This window comes from Mus caroli, chromosome 8 (genome assembly GCF_900094665.2).
Source record: "Mus caroli chromosome 8, CAROLI_EIJ_v1.1, whole genome shotgun sequence".
Lineage (NCBI taxonomy): Eukaryota > Metazoa > Chordata > Mammalia > Rodentia > Muridae > Mus > Mus caroli.
This window is the reverse complement of record NC_034577.1, coordinates 111,284,433-111,310,621: the sequence shown is the minus strand read 5'-3', so window position 1 is coordinate 111,310,621 and position 26,189 is coordinate 111,284,433. Positions and strand designations below refer to the sequence as shown.

General features: G+C 49.3%; 1 protein-coding gene across 3 annotated transcripts in view; it reads right to left on the bottom strand.

Moving 5' to 3' along the window:
- The window catches only part of Kiaa0513 (KIAA0513 ortholog), a 65,678-nt gene that overhangs the window by 17,666 nt on the left and 21,823 nt on the right, over positions 1 to 26,189 (bottom strand). For all 3 annotated transcript variants that reach the window (XM_029480493.1, XM_021169905.2, XM_021169903.2), the window contains exon 2: positions 2,130 to 2,590. In XM_029480493.1, the coding sequence (XP_029336353.1) occupies positions 2,130 to 2,458 (329 nt within the window). In that variant the 5' untranslated portion in view covers positions 2,459 to 2,590. The remainder of the gene's footprint in view (positions 1 to 2,129; positions 2,591 to 26,189) is intronic.

Genomic DNA, 26,189 nt, shown 5'->3' with positions numbered 1-26,189 from the left:
AAAAAAAAAAAAAACCAAACCAAAACCCCAAAACCAAACCAAAACAAAACAAAAAGAACCACAGTAAAGAGGCCACAGAGAAGTTCTGGGAGAGACTCAGAGAAAACCACTACTTAGGAATCAGCTGCCTGCAGACCCCACCGGGGCTGGGCAACCAGATTTTGTTGCCTCTATCCTCCTGAATTCAGTTACAGCAGTGAGTGCAGCCTCCCAGCCAGCTAGGACCTGAGAATGTTGGAGGAACTTCTCTGGACACCCCCGGTGGCTGGGAAGTTAAAGCAGCAACTAGGTAAGTCAGATGTCAGTGGAGCCAGGGGTGCAGAGCAGGAGTAGCAAGCCCACAGACAGCAGAGTGTAGAGTGCAGAGAGCAGGGCTGGGAAGGTGCTCAGCCGGTAAGCACACAGTGAGGTGAGATTCCAGCACCGACATAAAAGCTGGATGTGCAACCATATACCTGTCACTCCAGTGCTGAGGACAGGGACAGGAGCCTCTTGAGGGCTCACTGGTCAGCTAGACTTCCTCAGGCTCAGAAGAGACCCTCTCTCACAGAGGTGCAGAGTGAATAGGAAAGATACTCGTCAACATTAGCGTCTGGCCCGTGAACCCTTATAGGCATACACACCTGCACACACACACAAAACCACACACACACACACACAAGAAGGCAGAGGGGCTGTGTGTAGCTCAGCAGTAAGGCACTGCCTAGCACGGATGCCCTATGGCCCCCTTAGGTTAATATATTTAAATGCATCGTGTGTGTTAGAGAAGGTATGTCGTTGGGGGGTGGTGGGCTTTGGGTTCAAAAGTCCACACCATTCTCAGGTAGCTCTCTCTGCCTTGTTTTTATGTACCAGGATGAAAATGCTCAACTAGTGATCTCATGCCCTGCCTGACTGACCGCTGCCATGCTCCCCGCCATGATGGCCATCCCATGAAACTCTACGCCCCAAGTCAATGTTCTGATTTGTAAGTTGTCTTGACTATGGTGTCTCTTCACAACAACAGAAAAACAACTGAGACAATCCTCTACACTCTCAGGGGAAAAAGAATGCACAGAGAAAACTCTGGAATGACTATGTAGGCTCCTTACAGAACGTATCATTTGTTTCTCCACAGCATCTCTGTCTAAGTGGGAACAGGGGTGCAGCCATACCTTATAGGTTACTGAAGACACCATGGTGGACAGTTGCCCATCTGGTTCCTTGGTCCCCATGAGGCCATGAAATGGAGTCAAGCGAGGAGACTAAGAGGATGTGACCACCCTTGGCGCTGGCATCCCACCTATGACCTATCAGTATGCTGCCTTCCGGACAGTCCTGGACAGCCTGTAGGGACATGACCTGCTGCTCCAGGTAAGGGACATTAGTTGGTCCAAGGTGGAGTCCAGGACTGGAAACTATCGGTTTTGTTGTTGTTGTTGTTGTTGTTTTCCATAGCTAAGGACCAAACAAGGGGCCTTGAGCCTGTGAAGGAAGCACTCTACCACTTCAGTGGTAGTTTGAATAAAAACGACCTCTATAGGGACTCCCATAGGGAGAGGCAATTATTAAGGGGTGTGGCCTTGTTGGAGTGGGTGTGGCCTTGTTGGGTGGGTGTGGCCTTGTAGGAGTTGAAGTGTGTGACTGTGGGGGTGGCTATGCCCAGTATGTCTCACTATCTTCCTTCTGCTACCTGAAGATAAAGATGTAGAACACTTAGCTCCTTCTTCAGCACCAAGTCTGCCTGTGTGCCACCATGTTTTCACCATGATGATAATGGACTGAACCTCTGAAACTGCAAGCCAGCCCCATTTACATGTTTTTCTTTATAAGAATTGCTGCAGTCATGGTGTCTCTTCACAGCAATACAAGCCCTAACTAAGACAAACCACTGAATTAAAACCCCTACTCTCCAGGAGTGGGAACTCTTTAAAACCTCCCAGTGTGACTTTATAGGCAGTGAAGAGCCACTGTAGTCTATAGTAGGTAGCAGACTAGTGTCCTTAAAAGGCCTACTCTGCACCCCAAAGAAGGCTTAACCCCCATCCCAAAGAGGGCCCACCCTTCTTCTCACAAAGGGTCTGCCTTCCATTCACAGAGAGTCTATTCATCCCACAGAGGGCCTAGCCTCCACCCCACAGAGGACCTACCCTCCAGAGAAGATCTTCTCTACGTAGCTGCGCATAAACTCTCGAAGTGCCAGGGTCTCCTCGTCTGGGGCGGAATCAGCACTCTGATTGGAGGAGAAGGACTCATTGGAGGAAGAGCGTCGGTCCTGGTCCCAGGATGGGTGTGAAGGTGACTCGCCCATGTCGTTCTCACTGTCTGCGGACTCGGTGGTCTCACTCTCAGATGCACCATCACCCAGGGAGCCATCTGGGTCCTGGAGTGTTGACGGTGCTGCTTCCAAAGGAGGGGAGGTAGGTGGTTCAGTCTCAAAGTCAATCAGGGAGCCCACAGGGACTTCTGGGGCCTCCATGGTAGCTGGGCTGCCAAACAGGATGGGCACAGCCTAAGGAGCAGCTTCCTGAAGCTGCAAGCGTGTACAATGTGTGGGGAGCGCCTGGCCACCACGGCTGAAGTCTCTAGCAGCTCAGAGGCCCTGTGGCGTCTGCAATGGAAACAGACATAAACACTGTCACTATGAGAAGGACAGTTCCCCGAGGAAAGCCACTGAGCACAAATAGACTTGAGGGAAGCGTGACTCACACTTTTCCTACACAGATGATAATCTCTGTACCTCAGAGTCCGGGATGCCAACAGCCACGTCCCCTTTGCTGCTATGCAGAAGCATGACACGGGCACACTAACTGAAGGAGTCCAGGGACGCCAGCATCAGGGTCTCTCCCTGCTAAGCAGCACACTATACCTCTACCTGCTCCAGCCAAGGGAAGCAGAGCTAAGGACCAGCTACAGATTCCTGCTGGCTCGCTGGCCTATGTAGCTGAGGAAGTGGCACCTTGCTGAGCCATCCTCCTCTTCCTCCCCCCCCCCTCCAGCTCCTTGTCAGTCTTCCTCCAGACCTGGAGCCTACCCAAGCTTCTTGCTGCTTCTCAGTCTCTGCTTGGTCCCCTGTGCTGCAGCCACCTGGATATCAATGGGAAGTCACCTCCTGTGCCTTGATCACTGCAGTCCCTCCTCCTTTGTTCCTCTCTTTCTTCCCCCTTTCCCTCCCTCCCTATCCCCACTGCAGAATCCTATTCACCCTGAAGGCCAAGCTCACTCACGTGTCCACCTCTGGAGAGGCCTCTCTCCACAGCAATTCAAAATTAATTATGGTCCCTGCTGACCCGGCACTAGACTTTCATCTAGACTCGTGTATGAGCAAGTGCGGACTCTTACTGAGCATCTGGTGTGTGAATGAGCACACTTCAGTGGGAACAAGCTCACGCTGCTGAGAGAGCATGGGATGCAGGGCACACAGACCAGGGCTGTGATGGAGACCAGCTTCCAAACTCAGACTCTGGTACCAGTTCAGAATGTATTTGCAATTCTGGAAGCCATGCTTATCAGCACTAAGGAGCAGCAGCCAAATGGCAAAGACCCAGGACAGCCATGCTTGGGGGTAGAGGGAGCATCCTCATCCTTCCTCAGGCCTATCAGAGAAGATCCCCAGGAGGCGACTGCAGGGGCAGGACCACCATCTGTACCGCTTCTGTTGTTCTACTGGGGGAAGTGCAGTCCAAACCCACACACGCTGACTCCTGAGAGCTTAACACTCACAGGTTGATCATAGATTCCCTCCAAACACCCAGCCCAAAATATTTTTAGATTCTCTGAGTCAGAAAGATAGAACAGCTGGCTCTGGCCACCATCCTCGGCGCACATGCACAGGGGCAGCGGTACACGTGCAGGAGAGCCCACAAAGCCTTCCTCCTGGCAGAAGCAGTTCACCAACCTTGGCTCTGACATCTTGTCTAGGCCAGGACAGTAGCAAGGGCCCACAGGTCAGAAGGCAGTGAGTGGATGCTCAGAGAGAATAGGGTAAAGGGGGGGCACTAGGATTCCCTCTCCCAGTAACATCTGCTACCTGCGGCCTTGCTTTCTGGGAAGGTCTCCCTGTGTGAGACGGTGAGACTGGGTTCAGTGTGGAAGGGCCATGTGGCACCGCATTACTACTCTCCAAAGAACAGAAAGCCACACACATGACCACATGTAGCTACCCATGGAGACCATACAAGGAAACCATCTGCAGGGACTAGGTCAGAGACACTGTTAATCCTACCACATTATAGATTCATTACACTCTAAGTAAATGTGGAAGTGTAAGCCCCAATTCTCACAAAACACAAACCACTTAGATGAACACACAAGAAGAAGCCCAGCCACTAAATGCCTAGACAAGTCTCAAGCCATACTAATCACCACAAAGAAACATGCAAAATGTCCAGGTGTGGTGGCTCATGCCTGTAATTCCAGGTAGAGATACAAAGATCCAGAGTTCAAGGCCATGCTCAGCTAAAAAGTGAGTTTGAGGCCACTACATTTGACCCTGTCTCAAAAAAATAATTAAAGCACACAAATTAGAACATTTATGCACCAAGGTACATTTAAAAACTGCAATCCAGCATGCCGTTAATCCCAGCACTCAGGAGGCAGAGGCAGGTGGATCTCTGAGTTCTAGGTCAGTCTGGTCTACAGAGTGATTTCCAGGACAGCCAGGGCTACACAGGAAAACCCTGTCCAAACCAACCAAACAAACAAAAACTACTACAGTGCAAACCTTACCAAAGGTCTAGTTAAACTGACATTCTCCGGTTCACTGGCAATGAGGGCAGATGCAACTGCAGAAATTCTATGTCTGTCAAGAATTTGAATGCTTGAAATTTATTCTAAGAAAAGGATTTAGTTACACAGTATACTGGCTGGTTTTGTGTCAACTTGGCACAGCTGGAGTTATCACAGAGAAAGGAGCTTCAGTTGAGGAAATGCCTCCATGAGATCCAACTGTAAGGCATTTTCTCAATTAGTGATCAAGGGGGAAAGGCCCCTTGTGGGTGGGACCATCCTGGGCTGGTTCTTGGGTTCTATAAGAGAGCAGGCTGAGCAAGCCAGGGGAGACAAGTCAGTAAAGAACATCCCTCCATGGCCTCTGCATCAGCTCCTGCTTCCTGACCTCCTTGAGTTCCAGTCCTGACTTCCTTTGGTGATGAACAGCAGTATGGAATTGTAAGCTGAATAAACCCTTTCCTCCCCAACTTGCTTCTTGGTCATGATGTTTGTGCAGGAATAGAAACTCTGACTAAGACACACAGGAGAAAAAAATACTGTGACCCTGACAGACAAGGCTTCTACACACAGCTAGTAAAATAATTATAACATGGACATCATAGCAGCCAGTGTCTGAGGCAGTGAGGACAGTGTTGATAATCACAGAAAATGTCCTACTGTGTACCATCTCTACTGGGACACTGGGGACTCTGGGATATAACAGTGGACTGGAGACACACTCAGCACTGGTAACAGGATGTCACTAAGTTCAGGTCCCTCCCTCAGTCCACTATCATACCAGTGACTTGTGAGTCAAAGAAGAAGCCAGTTTAAGAGACAAGAAGAGCTGCATGGGCCTGCCATCACAGAAGGCAAGACAAGACTGATTTGAGGCTCTTTCTGATCCAGCCCTGGACTGGTGGGGCTGACAAGGTGAATAAGTTACCCTTTCCAAGAAGCCCAGAACTGCCTCTGTCTCAATGGGTTCAGAATGATGTCTTAGTCATTTTTCTATTGCTGTGAAGATGCACAATGACCACAGCAACTCTTAAAAAAGGAAAGCATTTAATTGGGGCTTGAGGTTTAGCCCATTATCAGCCTAACAGGAAGCATGGCAGCATGTAGGGAGCCACGGTGCTGGAGAGGAGCTGAGAGTCTTACATCTTGATCCACAGGCAGAGAGACACTGAGAGCCTAGCTTGAACATTTGAAATCTCAAAGCCCATCATCCCCAATGACATACTTCTTCCAACAAGGCCACATGTCCTAATCCTTTCAAATAGTACCACTCCCTATGAGCCTGTGGTGGCCATTTTCATTCAAACTACCACAGATGGTGACAAAAACACAGGCCAGGGACAAAGGGGCCAGATGCTGGTCCTTGGCCTTGAGTGTGCAGCTTGTTTAGTGTCCTTGCCCCTGAGGATACTCAGTATCATGGCCTAATCTTTCTCAGAGGAACAGGCCAGCCGGGCAACCTTGCATACAGAGCCAGGATGCCCTGGTGAGGTGACCAGCCCTCCTTACAGAACTGAGATGCTGTGGTGAGGTGGCATAGGGCCTGGGCATGAGCTCCTAGTCCCCTCCTCAGGAAGGAAACACAGCTATACATTTCCCAGTGAGACAAAGTATTGGTCTCTGTAGCTCTCACAACAACCTCAGAGGAGGATCTCGGATGGCCTGAGGACATAGAACTGACTGTCTCTGCTTTGAGCCAGCCAGGGTCTTCTATTCAGAAGCACAGGTCCAGTAATAGCAGAGTTCTTAGAGATTTCAAGGCATGATGAAATCTTCCAGTTTTTCAATGGTGGCAATGAATTTAAATTCATTTCAAAGCACCTTGTGGGCCCTAAGTCTGTGGATCTATAGGAAGAGGCTCCAAGAGGCCCTGGTGGTAGCCAGTCTAAGACCCCAGCTTTTTGTTTCAGGACTCTACTCCACAATGCAGACATCCTCAGGCTTCCAGGAAAGCTACCCGCCTCCCTACACTTTCATGGTTCATGGTCAAGGTGCTGCCAAGTAGCTGTGATTTCCTCATTCAGCTGAGATTCCTTCATGCCACAAACTCCCTGATTGTTCACCGTGAATCAGCTACTGTACGAGGAGCAGGAGGTATAGCCAAGAGCAGGAGCTGGAGTGTCTGCTTCTGTGTGCTCACAAAGTACAAGAGTCAGCAAAGTGCTTGCCACACAAGCACAAGGGCTGTGTTTGATCTCTGACCCTGTGTTAATACAAACAAGCAGCCATGTGCACCAAGGAGCACCTGCAATCTCAACACTAAGAAAATAGGAGGGATCCTGTAGCCCCCTGGTCAGGCAGCCTACTCAGATCTGCAGGCCCAGGCTCAGTGAGAGATTCTAGTTAAAAAAAAGCAGGCACAGGCTGTATAAACTGAGGATGTGACTGCTCCATGCTATAGATAAGAGGAAGGTTTTTATTGTAGATATGAGAGAGAGGCTAGCCAGAGAAAGAGTCGAGAACAGAGAGATAAAGCTGTAGCCTGAACACAGCCAGCAGACTGGACCTGGATATGAGGGAAGCAGAGTAGAGAGACAGAGAGAGTGAGGGAGGGGTGGGAGGGAACGATGAAGTCAGAGAGGGGAGGTCCAGCCAAAATAGCAGGGTCATAAGAAGAATGAGTAGCTGGGACATTTAAGGGAGGAGAGGAAGGGAGGCAGGATTTGAAATGTGTAATAGGCACTTTTTGGTGATACTAAGAGATCCTGGAGGCCAGCTGTGGTTTGCTATGCTTAATTAGTGCCTTCTACCAGTGATAAGGGGAATATCTCCTTTTGGTAGAGAGGAACAGGCTTTACGAGTTCCTGAGAAACACTGGCTTTTGTCTAAGGGAAATGGAGCATCCTTTGGACCTAACATAGGACAATTGAGGAAGACATCTGACATTGACTTCTGACTTCACACACACACACACGAACATGAACAGGTATACACACATATAAGACTACTGAGATGTTCTCTGCTAGGTCTGGGAAGGAGATCTGGCCCCCAGAAGCCAGTACCACACACAAGTGCTAAGGTGACCATGGCCTAGGAGGTCCTTGTAGTCGCTGGGCAGCTGCTCACTGGAAAAGCAGATCAGAGAAGCTTTCCTATCTACTGAAGGCTTGCGTGGGCCATAGGAAGTTTGGGGGAAAGGTAAGGGCAGAACAGGTAGGCCCTGGTAGGCAGCCATGGTATCACCATTCCGAGGGTAGGGAGGGCACCATAACTTCCTCCTCCTTGGGTCCCTCCCAGCCCCACCTGTGCCTCAGCCTTCCCAGCCAGGCTTTAGGAGGAACTATGGCAAGATTGCCTGCTATCGCATTTGGCCACATCCCCTGAGCCTTGCTCAAACTCTGATTTCTCCAATAGTGAGAGCTGGGATTTCCCTAGAAAGCAACTCTGAGCACAAAATGTGTGTGTGCATGCAGTGTCTGTGTGTGCATGCAGTGTCTGTGTGTGNGTGTGTGCATGCAGTGTCTGTGTGTGCATGCAGTGTCTGTGTGTGTATGCAGTGTCTGTGTGTGTGCATGCAGTGTCTGTGTGTGCATGCAGTGTATGTGTGTGCATGCAGTGCCTGTGTGTGCACAAAAGGTATGTGTGCATGCAGTGTCTGTGTGTGCATGCAGTGTCTGTGTGTGCATGCAGTGTCTGTGTGTGCATGCAGTGTCTGTGTGTACATGCAGTGTCTGTGTGTGCATGCAGTGTCTATGTGTGCATGCAGTGTCTGTGTGTGCATGCAGTGTCTGTGTGTGCACAAAAGGTATGTGTGCATGCAGTGTATGTGTGTGTGCATGCAGTGTATGTGTGTGCATGCAGTGTATGTGTGTGTGCATGCAGTGTATGTGTGTGCATGCAGTGTATGTGTGTGTACATGCAGTGTCTGTGTGTGCATGCAGTGTGTGTGTGTGCATGCAGTGTATGTGTGTGTACATGCAGTGTACGTGTGTGCATGCAGTGTATGTGTGTGCACAAAAGGTGTGTGTGCATGCAGTGTATGTGTGTGCATGCAGTGTATGTGTGTGCATGCAGTGTATGTGTGTGCATGCAGTGTCTGTGTGTGCATGCAGTGTCTGTGTGTGCACAAAAGGTATGTGTGCATGCAGTGTCTGTGTGTGTACATGCATGCTCTAGTTTCCCTGTGGCCCAGCCCTTGCCTGAACAGGACACACAGTACAACAGTTGCTTTGTCTCTTGTCTCAAAACTGCCAAAAGTGGAGGCAGAATGGGGCTGGCAAGGTTACATCGCGGTCCTGGGATATGAAGATAGCATGATGTCATCACCAGGGGCCTTAGGAATAAGGGTGGTCAGAGTCAGAAAAGGAGATGACACTGGGCTGCTGGGTTGGTGATAAAGAAAAACTGAAAGCCAAGGACTTGGGGAAGCTGGGTAGCAGGGAAGTGCATTTTCCCTGCAGCCTTGAGAAGGGCTCAGGGAAGAGCATTTTCCCTGCATTTCCCTGTGAGAAGGGCTCTTTCCAGCACCTTGACTATCCCAATAAACCAGCTGAGAACTTCTAACCTTCACAGCAGTAAAGCAGTAAATGTGAGCTGTTTTAAAGCCACTAAGTACACAGTCATTTGTTCCGGTAGCAATAAGGAAGGAAGACAAATGTTACTACATAAAATACCTGTCAGGTGTAGATATCTGGATATTTCTTGTACCCTCGGGGTATCAGAAAAAAGGCTACTGAGACCTGAGGCAGTGTGGAAGTTGGGCCCTGACTGCCCCACATCCAGCAGGGACCATCACAAATCCCTTTCCAACTGGGCTGGGGTCTAACCGGCTTCTATAGTGGCCTGTTAAAGCTGCTTCCTCCTATTGCTCACTCAAGCTCTGGAGACTCGGAAGACCCCATTCCCTTCTTTAAACACGCTACAGAGGGCCTGGGAGGCAGGAAGGCCATTTGCCCCCTCCCGCTGCTTGTTCCTTCTGGCCTGTGCCCATCATCTGTCCCTTTTCAACACTAGAAGACAACTGAATCTTCTGCCTCCAGCTAGTGGCTGTTTCTCTCATGACAGCTGCAAACACACCAGTGGCCCTGTCTGCACAGTGTGCTCTGGTGCCCTGCATGGTGCCTGGCTGGGAACTGACTATGGTGGTCTGGATGCAAATGTGGGAGTTGGCAGAGCAGCCTCCTGGGACAGAAACCCAACAGGGGACAGAATCCAACATCCCACTTCCTTCACAGGTGCTTAACAGGACTTAGAATCACCCATGAGATAAGTCTCTGCTATACCTCTGACAGATTATCTAGACTAGGTTAGCCTTTAGCAAGACTTGAGGGATTTTCTTGATTAGGTCAACAGAAATGAGAATGGAGAGCTAACCTCAGTGGACAGCACCATTCCCTGGGCTGAGGTGTCAGATGAAATGAAAAGCAGGACGTGAGCTGAGAACCAGCGTTCGATCATTTCCGTCTCTTAGGTGCCTTAAGTTCCTGTTGCCTCAGTTTCCCCGCTGCGATGGGCTGTAACTGCACTAAGACTTTCCCCCCTTACATTGCTTTTGTCTGCTATTCTATCACGATGTCAGAACGCAGTTGAGATACCCTGCGCAGCAGCACACCAGTGCAAGCACAGTGGAGGAAAGTGGAAATTGTCACAAGGCTGACAAGACCTCAGCCCACCCATACACCCACCCGGTTGGTCTGCTGCCAGCACTGCTTCCGGTGACTTCCTCTGGGCTTTCTGGACATATACTCCCACAGCCTCCCCTTACCTAACAAGAACCTCAGAAGACTGTGACATGGTGCCCTGACATAGTCCCTGACAAAGCCCTGGAGGCCAGTACCCCAACCGGGTGGCAGCCACTGGAGAAGTTCAGAAACAAGCCACCTACTTTAAGACCAAAAGAAGACCTTCAACTTTGCCAAGCTGATGAGTTCAACTTTAATTTAAAAAAAAAAAGAAAGAAAGAAAGAAAAAGGAAAAAGGAAAAAGGAAAGGACATGACTGCTCCTAGGTGTGGTGGAGGAGAAGGTTTACTGCAGATAAAAGGGAGAGCATAGCCAGAAGCAGGGACATCTGGGAGAGTCCAGAGTGGATGTGACCCTGATCTGTGTGAGGAGAGAGGGGAGGGGAAGGAAGAAGAGAGAAGAAGGAACCAGGAACCAGGTGCAGCTGCCAGGAGACCTAAAGAGAACAGAGTAACAGAAATGGTTGGCTTATGTAGAGAAGAGCAGATGGGGAAAGGCAGCTCTTCTCAGCCTCTGGGCTGAAGGAGGGTAGGAGGCAGGTATGCCAGCCAGGAGGGCCATGTAACAAGTAGGGACTGATGATGCTTAGAGAACCTGGCAGTAGGCTTTCACTTTCTTTGCCATGCTAAATAGGCACCTCAGCTGCCTTGGTTCTCCTGAGAGACCTAACAACAGTCCCAAAGATCCTGACCAACCAATCTGCTCCTCACTGAGAATAAGAGACTATGCAACCAGGTAGGGACCTAGGCCTAGTTGAGGTGGCAAGTGGTAGCTGTGTTAGGAAAGAGAAGTTCTTCCCATGAATGTAAGTATGTCAAGCCATAGAGAATATTATCAGTGTTCTTTTAGGGGCAGTGGTGCACAGGTAGCTGTTTATAGAGTTAAACCTAGTTAATATGGCTCCAGGGTAATTTACCGACTTGTAGAATCACATAAACCCACTACTGCCCTTAAGTGACAGATGAGTTGAGTTTCTTGGTGGCCAAACCAAAGGTGACACATGGTGTGCTATGAGACTCTTGTCCTGCCAGAGGCACCCACAGTCACTTTCTCCAAGTACCTGCTGAGCCCCCTGCTTCCCTCCCTCCCTCCCTGTGCAGAGATACTGGTTGTCCCAATAACAAGATCTCTAACAAGGCAGAGACAAAAATGCACCTTTAAATGAGTCTAGAAAGCAGCAGGCGCCCAGTCCCGCGCCTTTGGAATGGGAATCTGCCTGGCTGGAGACTGCCGCTAGGCGAAGACATGCACGGCATTTTGTGAGCCTCTCATCAGGTGCCAGATGTCTCATGCTGGCATTCTCAGAGTGTTTCCAGTGCCAGCTCAGGAAGGTGGTAGCCAAAACAGGAGTGGTGTTGCAGTTGCTAGGAAAGGAGCTGCCACAAGGCTGTGAAAGTAAGTGGAAATTTGGCCATGTCCCCAGACATCAACAGCACCTTACACATCTGTAGGGGACACTCCTATGTGGAGGAGGATAGGACAAGCAACTCTCAGCATCTCTCCCTCAGTCCCAGCCTCCAAAGGCACACTGCTGGTAATGGGGACAATGCAATGATCTACATAATGGAGCAAGACGGTAAAGAGGCTGTCGCTGTGAATGGGCTTGGGGAAGGGAGGCTGAGGAGAGGCCAAGAGCACGGAGACAAGATCTCAGGGGAGACCATGAATAGCATCAACAGGCTGGGTCACTTTGTGGTAAGAGAAGACAGAGAGGGAATAACATCTAGGCTGTGACACTGCCCACAGGTGGGCCTGAAACAGCGTTACCAAGTGCTGCCACTGCAGAGTGACCTTGTGAGCAACCGTGTCATGGTCTTGGGCTACACTGAAAACTAGAGACTGTACAGGGGAGTGCTAAGAAGTAGCCTTGTGAGAGAGAACCACAACATGCCGTGTGAGAAGTTAGCCAGTTCAGGGTCTTCATTCAGGGTCCTGGATCTGAACTGAGGACTGACATGCCACTCACCACAGCACAGCCATGGTCCCGGAGTACAGGGCTGGAGGTGGAACATGGCCCCAACTCCAGGGAGCATCTAGAAGTGGGTGAGGGTCATGAACCGGAAGCATGTACAGGACCACCTAGGGTGTGGTACCAGCACAAGAGCTGGACACGCTGGAAGAGATGGGGGAGCAGGCAGGGCTAGGCTGCAGAGCAATAGGAGCTGTTCTCAGAGGCCAGTTAAGGTTGGCATGGAACTGTGACCACAGCTAGTCAGGAGGCCAGAGCTGACCACTGGTGGGTCACATGATGCATCTCTTCCTCTCAGGCAAGGGGTGGAGAAGCATAGAATCTCAGAAGAAGTCACATCAAGGATGGGCGGTGAGTACAAAGGAGGAGTAATAGCAAGATCTGGGAAAGGTAGCCGATGGTATGAGTGTGCTGTCTACACATACATCAGGGCCCATTACCACAGAAACGCATGTCAGGCTTAGAACATAGCAAACTCATGATAGGACAGCAGCACTAACAAATAATACTGTGATCAGGAGAGTCACGATACCATATCTCATTCTCATAAAAAGGACCTCTGAAACAGATACATCCTTTCCTTTAATGTGCAATTACATCACCACAGACCCATCATGAAGTGGCTGTCACAGTGTGGTGACAAGAATCCGCTTATTTCTTGAGTAGAAATAAATAAAGCATACCAATCCTAGCCACACTGCCGAGAGAGTCCTACAAGGGCAGAACAGCCAAGGCATGCGTCTTCCCATGAAGAAATGCTGTGCTGAAAGGTACTCAGTGTGATGACACAACTACTGTCAACCCATGTGTCGGGGCAACCGCCACACAAGCTAGAGTGGTCCTGAGAGGCACTGGCAAACCTCTGGTGGGAAGCCAGGTAACAATGCTGCTTGTGCTGAGAACACCCTGGAAGGAGCAACTAGCTCTTTCCACAGCGATACTATGGATAGCCATGGCCCTGGCTATTGGCCCTGCACACATTGTTAACTTCAACCCTGAGTCCAGAGTGACCCTGGAGCCATCTGTTTATACAGAACAGTGGATTTTCAATGGCATCTTAAAAAAATATTTATTTATTTATTTTATGTATATGAGTACACTGTGGCTGTACAGATCGTTGTGAGCCTTTAGGTGGTTGTTGGGAATTGATTTTTTTTTTAAAGGACCTCTGCTTACTCCAGTTGGCCCCGCTCGCTCAGTCCCTGCTTGCTCTGGCCCAAAGATTTATTTATTATTATACCCAAGTACACTGTAGCTGTCTTCAGACGTGCCAGAAGAGGGCATCAGATCCCATTACAGATGGTTGTGAGCCACCATGTGGTTGTGGGATTTGAACTCAGGACCTTCAGAAGAGAAGTCAGTACACTTAATCACTGAGCCATCTCTCCAGGCCTCAAAGGTATCTTAATTTGATACATTTGCAAGACTTTAAAAAAGATGAAAGAATAAAGTGGAGAGCCACTGGCAACAGAAGGCATTGAAATGACACCATGCTGAGCTGCCACAGGAACATCAGAGAGGAAGTGGATTTCATGGTTGGGAACAACTATTTGGAGATGGGACCATGGCCTTCCATCTGTGAGGGGCTGGACTGCTCTTCATGGCTTGTAGGGTTCAAACAGGGTAAGGCCCATTGAGCAGTATGGCCCTGAACATTCGGTCTTCTTGCCAGGAAAGCCAACAGGAAGGTTTCAACAGGGAGGGGTGCCTGTTGTTTCCCTCTGAGATGTTTCTCTGTGAAACTCAACCCAGCTTTTCTCCTTTGTAACCCTCATCATGTTAGGGATGCCAAGTTTAACATCTCTGGGAAGAAGGAAATGGGAAAGAAAGGACTGACTGTTGGTCCCTAATTGAGGGGGAGAAAATGAGAGGTGATATTCTCCGTGAACAGCAGCTGGTCTATACCTAGATGAACCAGGCTGGGGGCAAGCCATGACTGAGACAGGCTCCTTCCTCCTTCTTCCTTGATTTTGCTACCATGGAAAGTTCTACAATAAACACCACCCCACAGCCAACATCTAGAATGATCTAAAAGGCTAGCAGCCCAAGTGGCCATGAAACGGGGGATGCGAATCATGATTACAAGCAATAGCTCCTCCAAGGCTGAACCCCGGGGTCCTGTGTGCCATTCAAAACTCACGAGGTGATGGTTCTATTATCTCAGGCAAGTTCACTGTTCTCTGATTGTCATCATTCCTTCACTCCAGTGTTTCCACAGTAACCACATGCTTCAGTTCAATCTCAGTCACTGGTCAGTCCTTCTGCAAGGTCTGTTGGCTTGAGACTGGGTCTTTTGCTGGGTATCTCTAGGTAGCCTGGAGTTTGCTATGTAGACCAGGATGGCCTTGAACGCAGATCTCCCTGTCTCTCTCTGCTCTCTGAGTGCAGGGATTAAAGGTGTGTGGCACCATGCCTGGCCAGCCAGGGTTTTTTAACAGGACAAACCAACAGCTGGGACAGTTGGATGCAGTCAGGCCGACTGGCTTGACTTTCCTTGCTTTTGGGTTAACTTGGCAAAATATATGAACAGTGTCTGCCTTTTGGTATGGAGAAAAGAGCAGGCCATCACCAGGTGGAGACATGCTTCCTCCCATGGGATATAAAAGTATGCCTTCCCAAAAAGCCCACTGGAGGGCACGATGGGAGTGAGAGATGGTTCCTTCTCTTCACATTCAGTGCTGTCTTCTGGCACAGGAGGGCCAAGCATAAAGCTGCGCACATGTAGAGGACATCTGTGTCCCGTGGGAGGAGAGATCAAGCTACTGTCCTGGAGGCAGGAAGCCCTGGCAGACTGCCCCATGTCCTCTGTGGAAAGGCCACTAGTGTCCACCTCCGCCTCCTCAGGACACCTGTCATCTCTGTCAGAGCTGCCCACACAGCTCTCCTGGGACAAAGGCAGAGATGCTGTCATGATTCAGAAGCAACCTCAGGCAGGTACTTGAGCAACTCTGAAACTTCACCACTTCAGTACTGCACACCCTGGCCTTCAAGCCTGTCTCCCTCCCCTGGCCTTCGAGCCTGTCTCCCTCCCCTGGCCTTCAAGCCTGTCTCCCTCCCCTGGCCTTCAAGCCTGTCTCCCTCCCCTGGCCTTCAAGCCTGTCTCCCTCTCCTGACCTTCAAGTCTGTCTCCCTCTCCAGATCTTCAAGCCTGTCTCCCTCCCCTGGCCTTCAAGCCTGTCTCCCTCTCCTGACCTTCAAGCCTGTCTCCCTCCCCTGGCCTTCAAGCCTGTCTCCCTCTCCTGATGTTCAAGCCTGTTTCCCTCTCCTAGTTTGCCTCTCCCTCTGGCTAAATCCCTAACTATGTGGAAGCCTGCTCCACCACATGCAGAAATCTCAAGCTGACAGTGTTCTACCTGGGGGCTTTCTGCAGGTCACTGGTATCCTCTGACCCCCTCATGTCATCGCGCCTGCCTGCTCGGTCTATTTTAGGGCAATAACCTAAACGTGCAACGAAGATGGGAAAACAACCAAAGGGTGCAATAAAAATACTGTGTAAATATTGTTACATTAATTCTGTCACTTCACTGAAATCTGAGGGCAACACTGACAGCAGGGCATTGAGGAAAATGTTTATGTTCAATGAAAACAAGACCAGAACTCAAAGGGCTCAAAGGGGACTACAGCCCCTGGGAAGCCTGGCTGCTTTCGCAGGTTGCCGTAGGGATCAAATGGGTGATGGAGTCGGCCTGTCCAAGAGCTACTACTCAGCAGCATGCTAATGCTAGGTGTCGTAAGGGACTGAACATAGTCCTTCAGAGCATTTTTTTTAATCCAGCGAGAATCATTATTGCAATAAAATTCGGCCCCCCATCTTGAGATAGGGTTTCATGTAGCTCAGGCTAGACTTAAGATCACTATGCAGCCCAGGATGACCTTGAACTTTTGAACTTACTGTCTCTGCCTCTGGAACACTGGGAATATAGATATGTCCCACCACACTCAGTTTATGTGGTGCTGGGAGCTGACCCAGGGCTTTGAACATGCTGGGCAAGCATTCTACCCACTGGGCTACATGCCCAGCCCTTGTTTTTGGTCGTTTCTTGGGTGTCTACTATTTTTTGTTTTAAAGTGAGATTTCACTTTGTAATCAAGCTGGGCCTAGATACTCAGTACATAGCTCAAGCCACCCTCAAAGGAACTATCTTTCCTTTTACCTCATAGAGAATATAAATGTGAATCATCACACCCAACTTTAGCTTTGCTTTTTGAAAATTAAAAAATAAAAAACAAACAAACGATGAAAGAGCACAGGCAGGTACAAGCACACTGAGAACTTTTATTATTGCTATTGTTGAGACAGGATCTCATTCTGCAGCCTAGGTTGGCCTGGAAACCACCTGCCTCAACTTCTCCAGTGATGGTGAGGTACTGGTTTCTTTATAGAGCTAGATTAGCCTCTGCACAGGAGGCCACATGCACAGTGACCATCTGGATGCAAACACCCAACACCTTGGGTTCAAGCCTCCACTCTCAGAAGCCTTCCCGACATCTCCTCCTGAAACTGTCTAATGCAGGCTGCCTGTGGCTGACCTGAGATACGTGATGCCTTGGAATATGAACATGTTCCATATGCGCCTTCCATGCACTGCCCAAAGGTAACTGTACACAGTATTTCTGTGTGCCCGTGCTTGACTTGGACCCTCACATGAGGTCTGCCATCGTATCTCATTGGTGCCGAGGGGCTTAGGACTTTCAGATCATGTAGGAGGCTCCTTTGCTGTCACTCACTAGCTTAGCCCAGGAGGCTGCTCACTCAGTGAAGACAAAACCAGCTGTCTCACAGAGGACTACAGAGAGCCCCTGAGCAGCAGCACAGCACTTAGCTTTGTCCAACCATCTACCCTGCTCCTCTTTCCCCACACAAGCCATACAGTTCCTGGCCGGACATGCAGTGACATCCCTTTTCTTTATTCAGCCCAGGTTCTCTGCTCCACGCCGTGAGTCTGGGGCTTCTAGGCTCCCTGTCCTTCTGGGCAAGTGCCTGGTCACCTGCCTCACCACAGATGCGGCTCTGATAACCGCAGAGAATGCAGACTGGTACCTCTGAAAATCTAATGCTGGCCGATAGGTGAGAGAAGAGATCAATATGTGACTACCACCAGAGTGGCAGGAGGCTGTCATTTCTGCCCCTGCTGTCCTCATCCTGAACTAATTATAGTGCAATACCTGGAAGAAGCATGAGGGAGAGAAGGGTCTAGCCACCCAGTCCTGGCTTGGGGAAGAAGTAAGGTGGCTTGCTTTCCAGACTGAGAGCCAGATCCCCAAGGTGTCCCTGCTGCCTTGTCTCTATCTTCTTCTCTCCAGTGGTCCAGTCCCCAGGCCATTCCTCACAGACAGCCCGTGTCCAGGTCCCTCAGCCCTGAGGGAGGAAAGCCCCCTTTCAGTTAGAAAAGTCTAAATGGCCTGCGTGTGGTGGTGCATACCTTTAATCCCAGCACTCAGGAGGCAGAGGCAGGCAGATTTCTGAGTTCAAGGCCAGCCTGGTCTACAGAGTGAGGTCCAGGACAGCCAGAGCTATACAGAGAAACCCTGTCTCAAAACAAAAACAAAACAGAAAAAAAGAAAAGAAAAGAAAAGTCTAAATGGGTGGAAACCCCACTGTTTCCCCTCTAGGTCTACTGGGATAAGCAAGGAAACACAAAGACAGGAAAGCACATGGAAGCCTGCTAAGGCCCTGACTGTGGTGCTGTCCTTGTTGCCCTCAGTCAACCGCAGTCTGAAAACATGAACTAGAAATGTCAGGAGTAAAATTCCTGTTTGACATACTCTTCCATCTGCTTGAGAGATCCAACATAAACATACTGTCTCCACTACCCATTCAACAGCACTTGATAGCCATGTTGGTTATCAGATCCACTGTGCCAGGACCCAGTCTTGCGTCTCAATAGCTTTTATTTTATTTAATAATGGCCTCAAAGTGAAAAAGGCCATATGCTGGCCTAATGTCTGCTGAAGCCAAGATACCAACACTCCCTGAGAGTCTTAAACACAACTCACTCAGAGTCTTATAAATTGACACAGGGAACACCCAGGGTTAATCCAAAATTATCCAGCACACAAAGAACCAGGCACGTCCTTAGGAGTGAGAATGCTCGGGCCACCTGAAAGGTCCCACGACTGGAATCAGCTGACAGAGGGTTCTGAATGGCGATTAGTAAAAACTACTCCAGGAAGCAAAGCCGGGTGGTCCAGAAGGAAAAAACTTAAAAGTCTCAGGGGGAGAAGAAGATAAAGGGAAATCAAACAGAACTTGTAGAGTGGAGAATAAAAACCTCACTGGAGAGGCTTGGCAGCAGAACAGGACGACACAGCAGTCAGTGAACACCAAAAGGTCAGCAAGCACCTGATCCCAGCAACAGAGAAGACAAGGAAATGAGCTGAGCCTGCCTGCAGCCAAGGGACAGCATCAAAGGGTCCAATATGTGTGTGCTGCAAGGGAAGACAGCATGAAACAGAGAGGGAAAAAACCCTAAAGCTATGGCCGACAAAGAACAAAGCCCATAGAGCCAAAAGCTGACTAATTTGAGAGACTCCATTTCACACCCCCTCACACACACACACACACACACACACACACACACACACGCACACCATACACGCATCACACGCATACAATCCAACAGTCAGGGAGGTCATGTCAAGGAGCATGAAAGCACAGGTAACCAGATGGAAGAATCATACAGTGGCGCATGCCTATGGTTAGCACTTGGGAGGTACAGGCAGAGAGATCAGAAGTTCAAGGGCATCCAAAGAGGGGAAAAGAAACAGCCCTGGTGTGTAGTGAGCAGACTTTAGAGAAAGTCATTTCCCTCTTACTATGCTTGCCTTGGGCATCAAGTCACTCACCACTCTGGATGGATGGTGGCCTTGGGCATCAGGTTGCTGTGCCCTGTGCCAGACTTCTCTGCAGAATTACATTCATCCATTCTGCCTCTGTCCCTCTCTCTGTGTGACTCTGTCTGTCTGTCTGTCTGTCTCTGTCTCTCTGTGTGGTCTACATGTGTACTATGTGTGTGTGCAGGTGCCTTTGGAGACCAGAAGAGAGCATCAGAGTCCTTGGAACTGGAGTTCCAGGTGGGTGTGAGCTACCCCACACGGGAGCTGGGAACTGAACCGCAGTCCTCTGTAAAGCACCAGATGCTCTTAACCACCGAGCTGTCTCTACAGCCACGAGGATTAATGCTTTCTCTCTTCTGTTTTGTTCATGGCCCTATCTGAGAAGCATGATGGATGTGCTTACCCCACAGAACAAATCATCTGTACACATCTCTGGGGATTTCTCTGCATGGGAAGCCTGCTTATTTATCTTGCAGAGCTAAACACAGTGATGGCAGATCCTGGTAAGCACACTCTGGTCTGAGGTGTGCACTGCTCTGAGGGGAATATCACATTCACACATCTGCTCAGTAGTGTGCATGCCAAGAGCTAGAAACTGAAAGGTTCTACTGCCCAGTGGCCAGGTGGACAACTGGGCATGCCCTCACTCTAGACTCCGGGCACAAACACCTCAGTGAGCCTCAGCGAGGTGAAGGGAGTCTCCTGGAAAGTTCCCCTGATTCTATCTGTGAGACATTTCACAAAAGGCAGAGAGACAGGTGGCATTACTGGGTAGAGATGGAGAGGGGCATTGCCAATGGGTATTTAGGATGATAGAAATGGCTTCCTAGTTAAATTTGGTAGTAACTGCATGAGTCTATGTGTATTAAAATATTACTCTAAAAGACATCTACTTTACTAAATGATAATTATAAGGAAGAGAATCAGCAAAGGCAGCTGAGTGCCTGAGACACAGCCCAGGTTCAACAGTTGCCCTTTCTTAGGAAAATGGCTAGAGTCTGGAGCAGAGGTAGAGCACTTACCTGGCATCACAAAATAAATTTAGAAGAAAAAAATGAGAAAAGAAAAAGAGGGGGCTCTAGAGATCCCAGACACAGCAGCTAGCTGCACCCACCACATGCCCACCCACATGGGCCCTGGATTTGGTACTCAAACCCAACTTTCCCCAGGTTTCCCCTGTCCCGAGCTACCTCAGCTACAGCTCTCCCTGACAGGCAGTCCTGAAACTGGTCCTTTGAGAGTCTGTGTCACCTCAGGCTCTGTCATCAGCAGCCTCACAAAGAAGAAAGATATTGCCGCCTACAGTCTCACTTGCCCATGACAGCAGTGAAGCTCAGTGAAGGTCTGGAAGCTGGGGAGGGGCTGGAAACCAGGAAGGTCAGCTATAAATTCCCTGCCTGCCAGGCGGGATGCAGGTTGGATTAGGAGGGAGGGAGGAGAGCTGGGGCTTCTCATCCTCTGCCAGTGGGGGCGGGGGAAAGGCATCCCTGCTCAAAAGCACACTAGGTTTGAACAGGACAGGGCAGGCAACTTCTGAGAAGGTGGCCGCATGGGAAAGGTAGCACTGCATAGTAAGAAAGACACCAAGTGAGAGGATGAGGGGCAGAACTCACAGGGACACAAGGATGAGTCCCACCAGGCTTCTTTAGGAAGTGCTAAAGACCCAGGGCTAACAAGGAATACAGCCCTCTCGCTTTACTGCCAATACTATAACTGGATTCTGAGATCCCACACTGCACACTGCCACTGTGACAATCCTGTTAGACACTCTGCAGGGTATACCCACACTGGCTGTCTTCTCCTTCAGCATCAGTGGTGCAGCCATGAGTCCAGGGCAGCACAGAAAGTCCACACCAAGAATAGGGCTCAGGGGCAGTAAGCTGTGCCAGGAGCCCTCAGGACTCCTGTGTCACAGAAAACTAGATGAGTCCCAGCACCACAGACTGTTGACAGGATGTGTGACAGGATGAACTGCCCCAAGGTTGAGTGCTACTCTCAGGGTGGGAGAACAGATGCTTCAAGAGCCACTGGGACAATAGGAGCTTCAGTCTTCACCAGGAGCAACAATGCATGCTGCAGGCTCCTGGGAGGAGCCCCACTCCCAGTCAGTTCCCTGAATACCATGGCCCTTCCTGGTTGACACAGAAGGTCACCGTGATTTCCTGCATTGTGCCAGGCGTCCACCCATCCCCTTCCTTCCCTGTACCAACACCACTGACCCAGAGCCTTCACCACTGATTGCCCAAGAGTCAGAGCCACAGATAGCGATAAGCAACACAAAACTCGCCTCTGCCTCTCCACTGAGGAGACAGTTAGAGAATGTTTGTGCCTGCCTGCTGCATTCCACTTGGTCAAATACCCCCACAGGAGTCGGGCAGAGCAACTCAAAGAAAAGAGCAAGAACGGCCAGGCAAGTCACCAGAGCCACACCCTAATCTTTTAGGGGAGGCATCTATGTGGCACAGGAGGAGATGCACTGACACTACCTGCTCCACACTGGGGCTGGGTCCTGAGTAGTGACAGCAGGCAGGGTTCAGCAAGGCCTGAGTCTGACAGACCACGCCTGGCCTTCCTGCCCCAATGGTCTCATTTTCTATAAGCTTTTCCTGGAGTGATTCACCCCAGTTTGATGTCTCTTGCTGGAGTATACTGAATTTAGACAGCTTGCAGGGACTCTAGCAGATCCGAGCATAGAAGACATTATGGACAGGTTCTACCTTTTCACCCTTGCTAAAAACCGTTACATCCCTAAAGCCAGCCTTCAAGGTCTATTTGATTATTTAGTCACCTAGTCATTCCTGAGACCAAACACCAAGGTCCAACAATCAAAATTCATGATTCGGCAAATATGTCCAAATCAGGATTTACCAACTCACCCCAGCATGGCCTGCTCTTTCCTCTTAAAACCTCCACTCCAGGAGTGGTGTTTGTTTGTTTTGCTCTTGCTTTCTTGTTTGCTTGTGTTTGTTGCTTCTGCTGCTGCCTTTGCAGCCCAGCCCCCTGCCCCTCTGGGGTAATAAATCTCCTTGCTAAGAATTTGGTGTCCTGTACCGATTCTGGGTGTGTGTGTGTGGGGGGGGGTAGACCTTGCTTTTACAACTTCCTAAAATGCCATACCAGATCCTTCAGACAGCTTGACACAAGAGATTAAATAAGCTTCGTGGGTCAGAATCCCCGAAACAAGGTGTGGAGGAAAGGAGGAGTGTCATTTCTCCACGGGCTGCTGATCAGACTAGACTGCTCAGTCATACCAGGAGCTAGAAAAGACACACACACACACACACACAAGAGGTTGGGTTGGGGGAAGACACCAGAGTCACACAACACAGAGGGAAAGACACAATATAAAACATGAATGGAGATGTTAATTCTGAGACTCAGAAATGACATACACACACACACACACACACACACACACACACACACACACACAGAGAGAGAGAGAGAGAGAGAGAGAGAGAGAGTTAGAAACACACACACACAAAAGGAGACAGAGAGCAGATACCTTACTGCACACCAGTACTTGGCATCTGAGATACTATTGAATTCTGGATTTTTGGAGGGAGAGGTCTCACTATGTGTCTTGAACTCAAGCATTTTAGTGTTCCTGATATCTCAGCCTCCTCAGTTACTGAAACTACAGCTGTGTACCAGCACTTTAAATTTCCCTTATTAAACATTTCGAAGATTTTATGTCACTCAGTGTAGAAACCTTAAACAGTTATAGTTCTTTACGTTTTTGATAATCTGCATTTGAATGGAAGAGTGGGTTGAAGGAAACCCTCGTGCATCCTTTCCAGGACTGTGAGACGTGGGCACTCCTCTGCATGCTGGTAAACTGATCACCAGTTTCCCCAGAGTCAAAGCCAGCTTCAGCCAGTGCTGCTTGCAGTCCTGTCAGGGCAGCCCAGCTGGGCTTTTCCAGCAGGGGCAAGGGCTTCTCGGTTATAAAGGGATTCTTGGTTATTAAACGTCATGACAACTAACACTGCACTCTCACAACGCTCCAGGCACCGAGCCACACTGGCCAGGTCCACTGCTATGTCAGTCTGTGAGTATAGAGTCCTTAAGGCTTAGAAAGCTACATAGCTGCCTGGGGCCAAAGAGCTACTGCAGAAGTCCAAATAGAGCCGGCAGCACCTGCTTCCACAGCTTTGCTATGCTGGATTGTGGATTCACTACAGCTAGATAGACTATGTATTCCTCCAAGGCATACATCCATCTTGTTACAAGCTTGATCCACAGGCTGACAATATGGAAGGGGTTGGGAATGATCCAGAGGCAGACATAATGAGAGGTACTTAGGTCATCAGGAATCTGTTCATCCTATCCTGCTAAGGCTAAAAATGAGACCATTCCCTTTTCATAGGCTTTGCCATGGTATGTTCCTCTCACTTAAACCTGTGTCCTCTTTAATCCAGCTGCTTTTGGTATTGAGCTTCAGTAGTGAAAGCTGATGAACACAAACAAGGACCTGTCCATCCGCCACAGCACTCGGATGGGCTGGTGGCCACAGTCTGTGAAACACTAACAGGAAAGACTGTTCCTGCTCTGGACTGGCAGTCAACTCTGGTTGATACAGAGCAGTCCTGTTCTATAGCTGCTGCCTTGATGTCACTTCCCTTCCTTTCCATAAGTGGGAGGATTCAGGGTGTTACTCTGAAGAGATCAGGTCATTTGTTTGACAACAATTGATTAGGTCCTTACTGGCCCCAGGGATGTGAAGATAAATGGGAAATGGACTCAGAGACATTCCAGAAGTATCTTAGCCCCTGCCAAATGCCACAATTCTAGATGCAGATGCTAATGGCAACACAGAAGTGGAAGCTTGATTTTGCCTGGGGAATCTTAAGAGCCTTGTTTCCCTAGTGCTGGGGAAGATGGCTCAGTGGCTAAAGCATTTGCCTTACAAGCAGAGAGACTCGGTTCAAAGCAGGAGGACCTCAGACCTATGAAAAGCCATGAGAAGTGGTATGCAATTAAAATCTCAGTGTTTACACTCAGAAAATCTCTCAATGTTTCTACCGCAAGTTGGGAGGTGGAGAGGGAAGACTCCCTGGGAGCTCACGGGCCAGCTAACCTGGCATGTACACTGCCTAACAACAAACCATCTCAAACAGAGTGGAAGGTGAAGATTGACACCTAAGGCTGTCCTCTGACCTCAGAGAGGGAGGGAGGGAAGGAGAGAGAGAGAGAGAGAGAGAGAGAGAGAGAGAGAGAGAGAGATATTGATTGATTGATTTCAGAGTCAAATCTGGTAGAAGCCCAAGCATGCCAGACACAAGAAAATATTTAAGACAACAAAAGCAGATGGCATAAAGTGGCAAGAAGATCGAGTGGACTGATGTTCCCTATATCAATAATGCAGACTTACTCAGACTTAGCTGGAAAACTGGGAGGGATAGAGAACACTGGAAGCCTAGCAAAGCTTCAGTTTACATTTGCAAGTATTTCCCCAAACTGTACATGTCAGCGTGTATATAACTGACGACTGTTTTAACCATAATAAAATCAGCTTGGAACTCTCTTACAGGCAATCACATACAATAGGAGGTAAACCCCCTCGGTCCCCAGCCTTCTCTTACTTTGGAACATAAACACATGTTCTTCAGAACCATGGAGGTGAAGAGCCTGCATGTGCCACTGGCTAGTGAATGGGGAAGAAGGCTCCCTCCAACCCAGCACTCAGGACACCTAACCAGTGCGAGGACCACTCTGTGTGCACAGACGCAGCCCCTCTGCTGCCTGCAGCAGAGCTCTAGTTCACTGTACAGGTGTCTTCCCTTCTATCAGCTCAGCTGCTCTCAGTGGAGGCTGCTCCCATTTGCTCAGTCCTCTGAGAGAAAGAAACATTAGGTTGGGAGCCCCCAACCTGGGACAAGAGGGAGTGAGAGTGTGGGTCTGAATGGAGTTGCCAAGCTCCTAGATAAGGACTTTCCCAATGTCACCAGAGGTGACAGAGCAGGCACCATGGATTACAACAGAGCAGGGCATCTCTCCACTGCACGTTGGATCTTCAGGCTGTCTGTCACTCTCCTTTGATCACAGCCAGGTTTCTCACTAGAGATCTGTAGAGCAAGAACTTCCCTGTCTAGTGTTGGGTGCTCAGAGCCACTGTGACACTACACATGTCTCATCTACATTAGACCCAAGCAACAGAAACTCCAAAGAACCCCGGCCCTTTGAGTTGTTCCACGTTGAATTCTTCCCTTGTTTTGCTGTTCCCTAAAACCCCATCAGTAGAATAAACAGGATGGTCCTTGAAACAACTGTTGGACAAAGTGGGTAATATTTTTTTGGTGGCAAGGAAGCCTGGACATTAAGCAGCCCTGTTAGAAAAGTCACCAAAAGGCACTGACTACTGAGCTGCCCCGACATGCTTAGTGGATTCTTTATGTGCTTGGCCACATGCCCACTGGGCTACCAAGCAGAATTCACTCTGCAATACAGTGGGACATGCTTTGTCTGAAAGGGACAAGACAGTCAGAGGCCCCAAAGAATAAGCAGAAATCATGGCATCATTGTTAGTGCTTCCAATGAGATACGGATGTAAACAGATCAGATCTGAACCTCACAGTGGCGATCCACATGTGGTTGTCCAAGCTGAGATGTCCTGGCCATCAGATTTCTAACTTCATACAAGAAAAAAAAAAAAAAACGAGTTTAAAGTCTCTCAGTAATTATTATCATAAGGTGGTTGTGATGGAGTCACCTGGAATCCCAGTACTCCAGAGGCTGAAGCAAGAGGATAATGAGTTCTAGCCCAACTTGGACTACATAATAAGATCTTAACTCAAAAAACAAAAACAAGGCTCTCTGCTCCTCCCTGTTTTCAGAGACAGCCGCATCTTCTTGTGCAGTGCCAGCCTCGTCCCGTAGACAAAATGGTGAAGGTCGGTGTGAACGGATTTGGCCGCATTGAGCGACTGGTCACCAGGGCTGCCATCTGCTCTCCACAAGGCAAAGTGGAGATTGTTGCCATCAACGACCCCTTC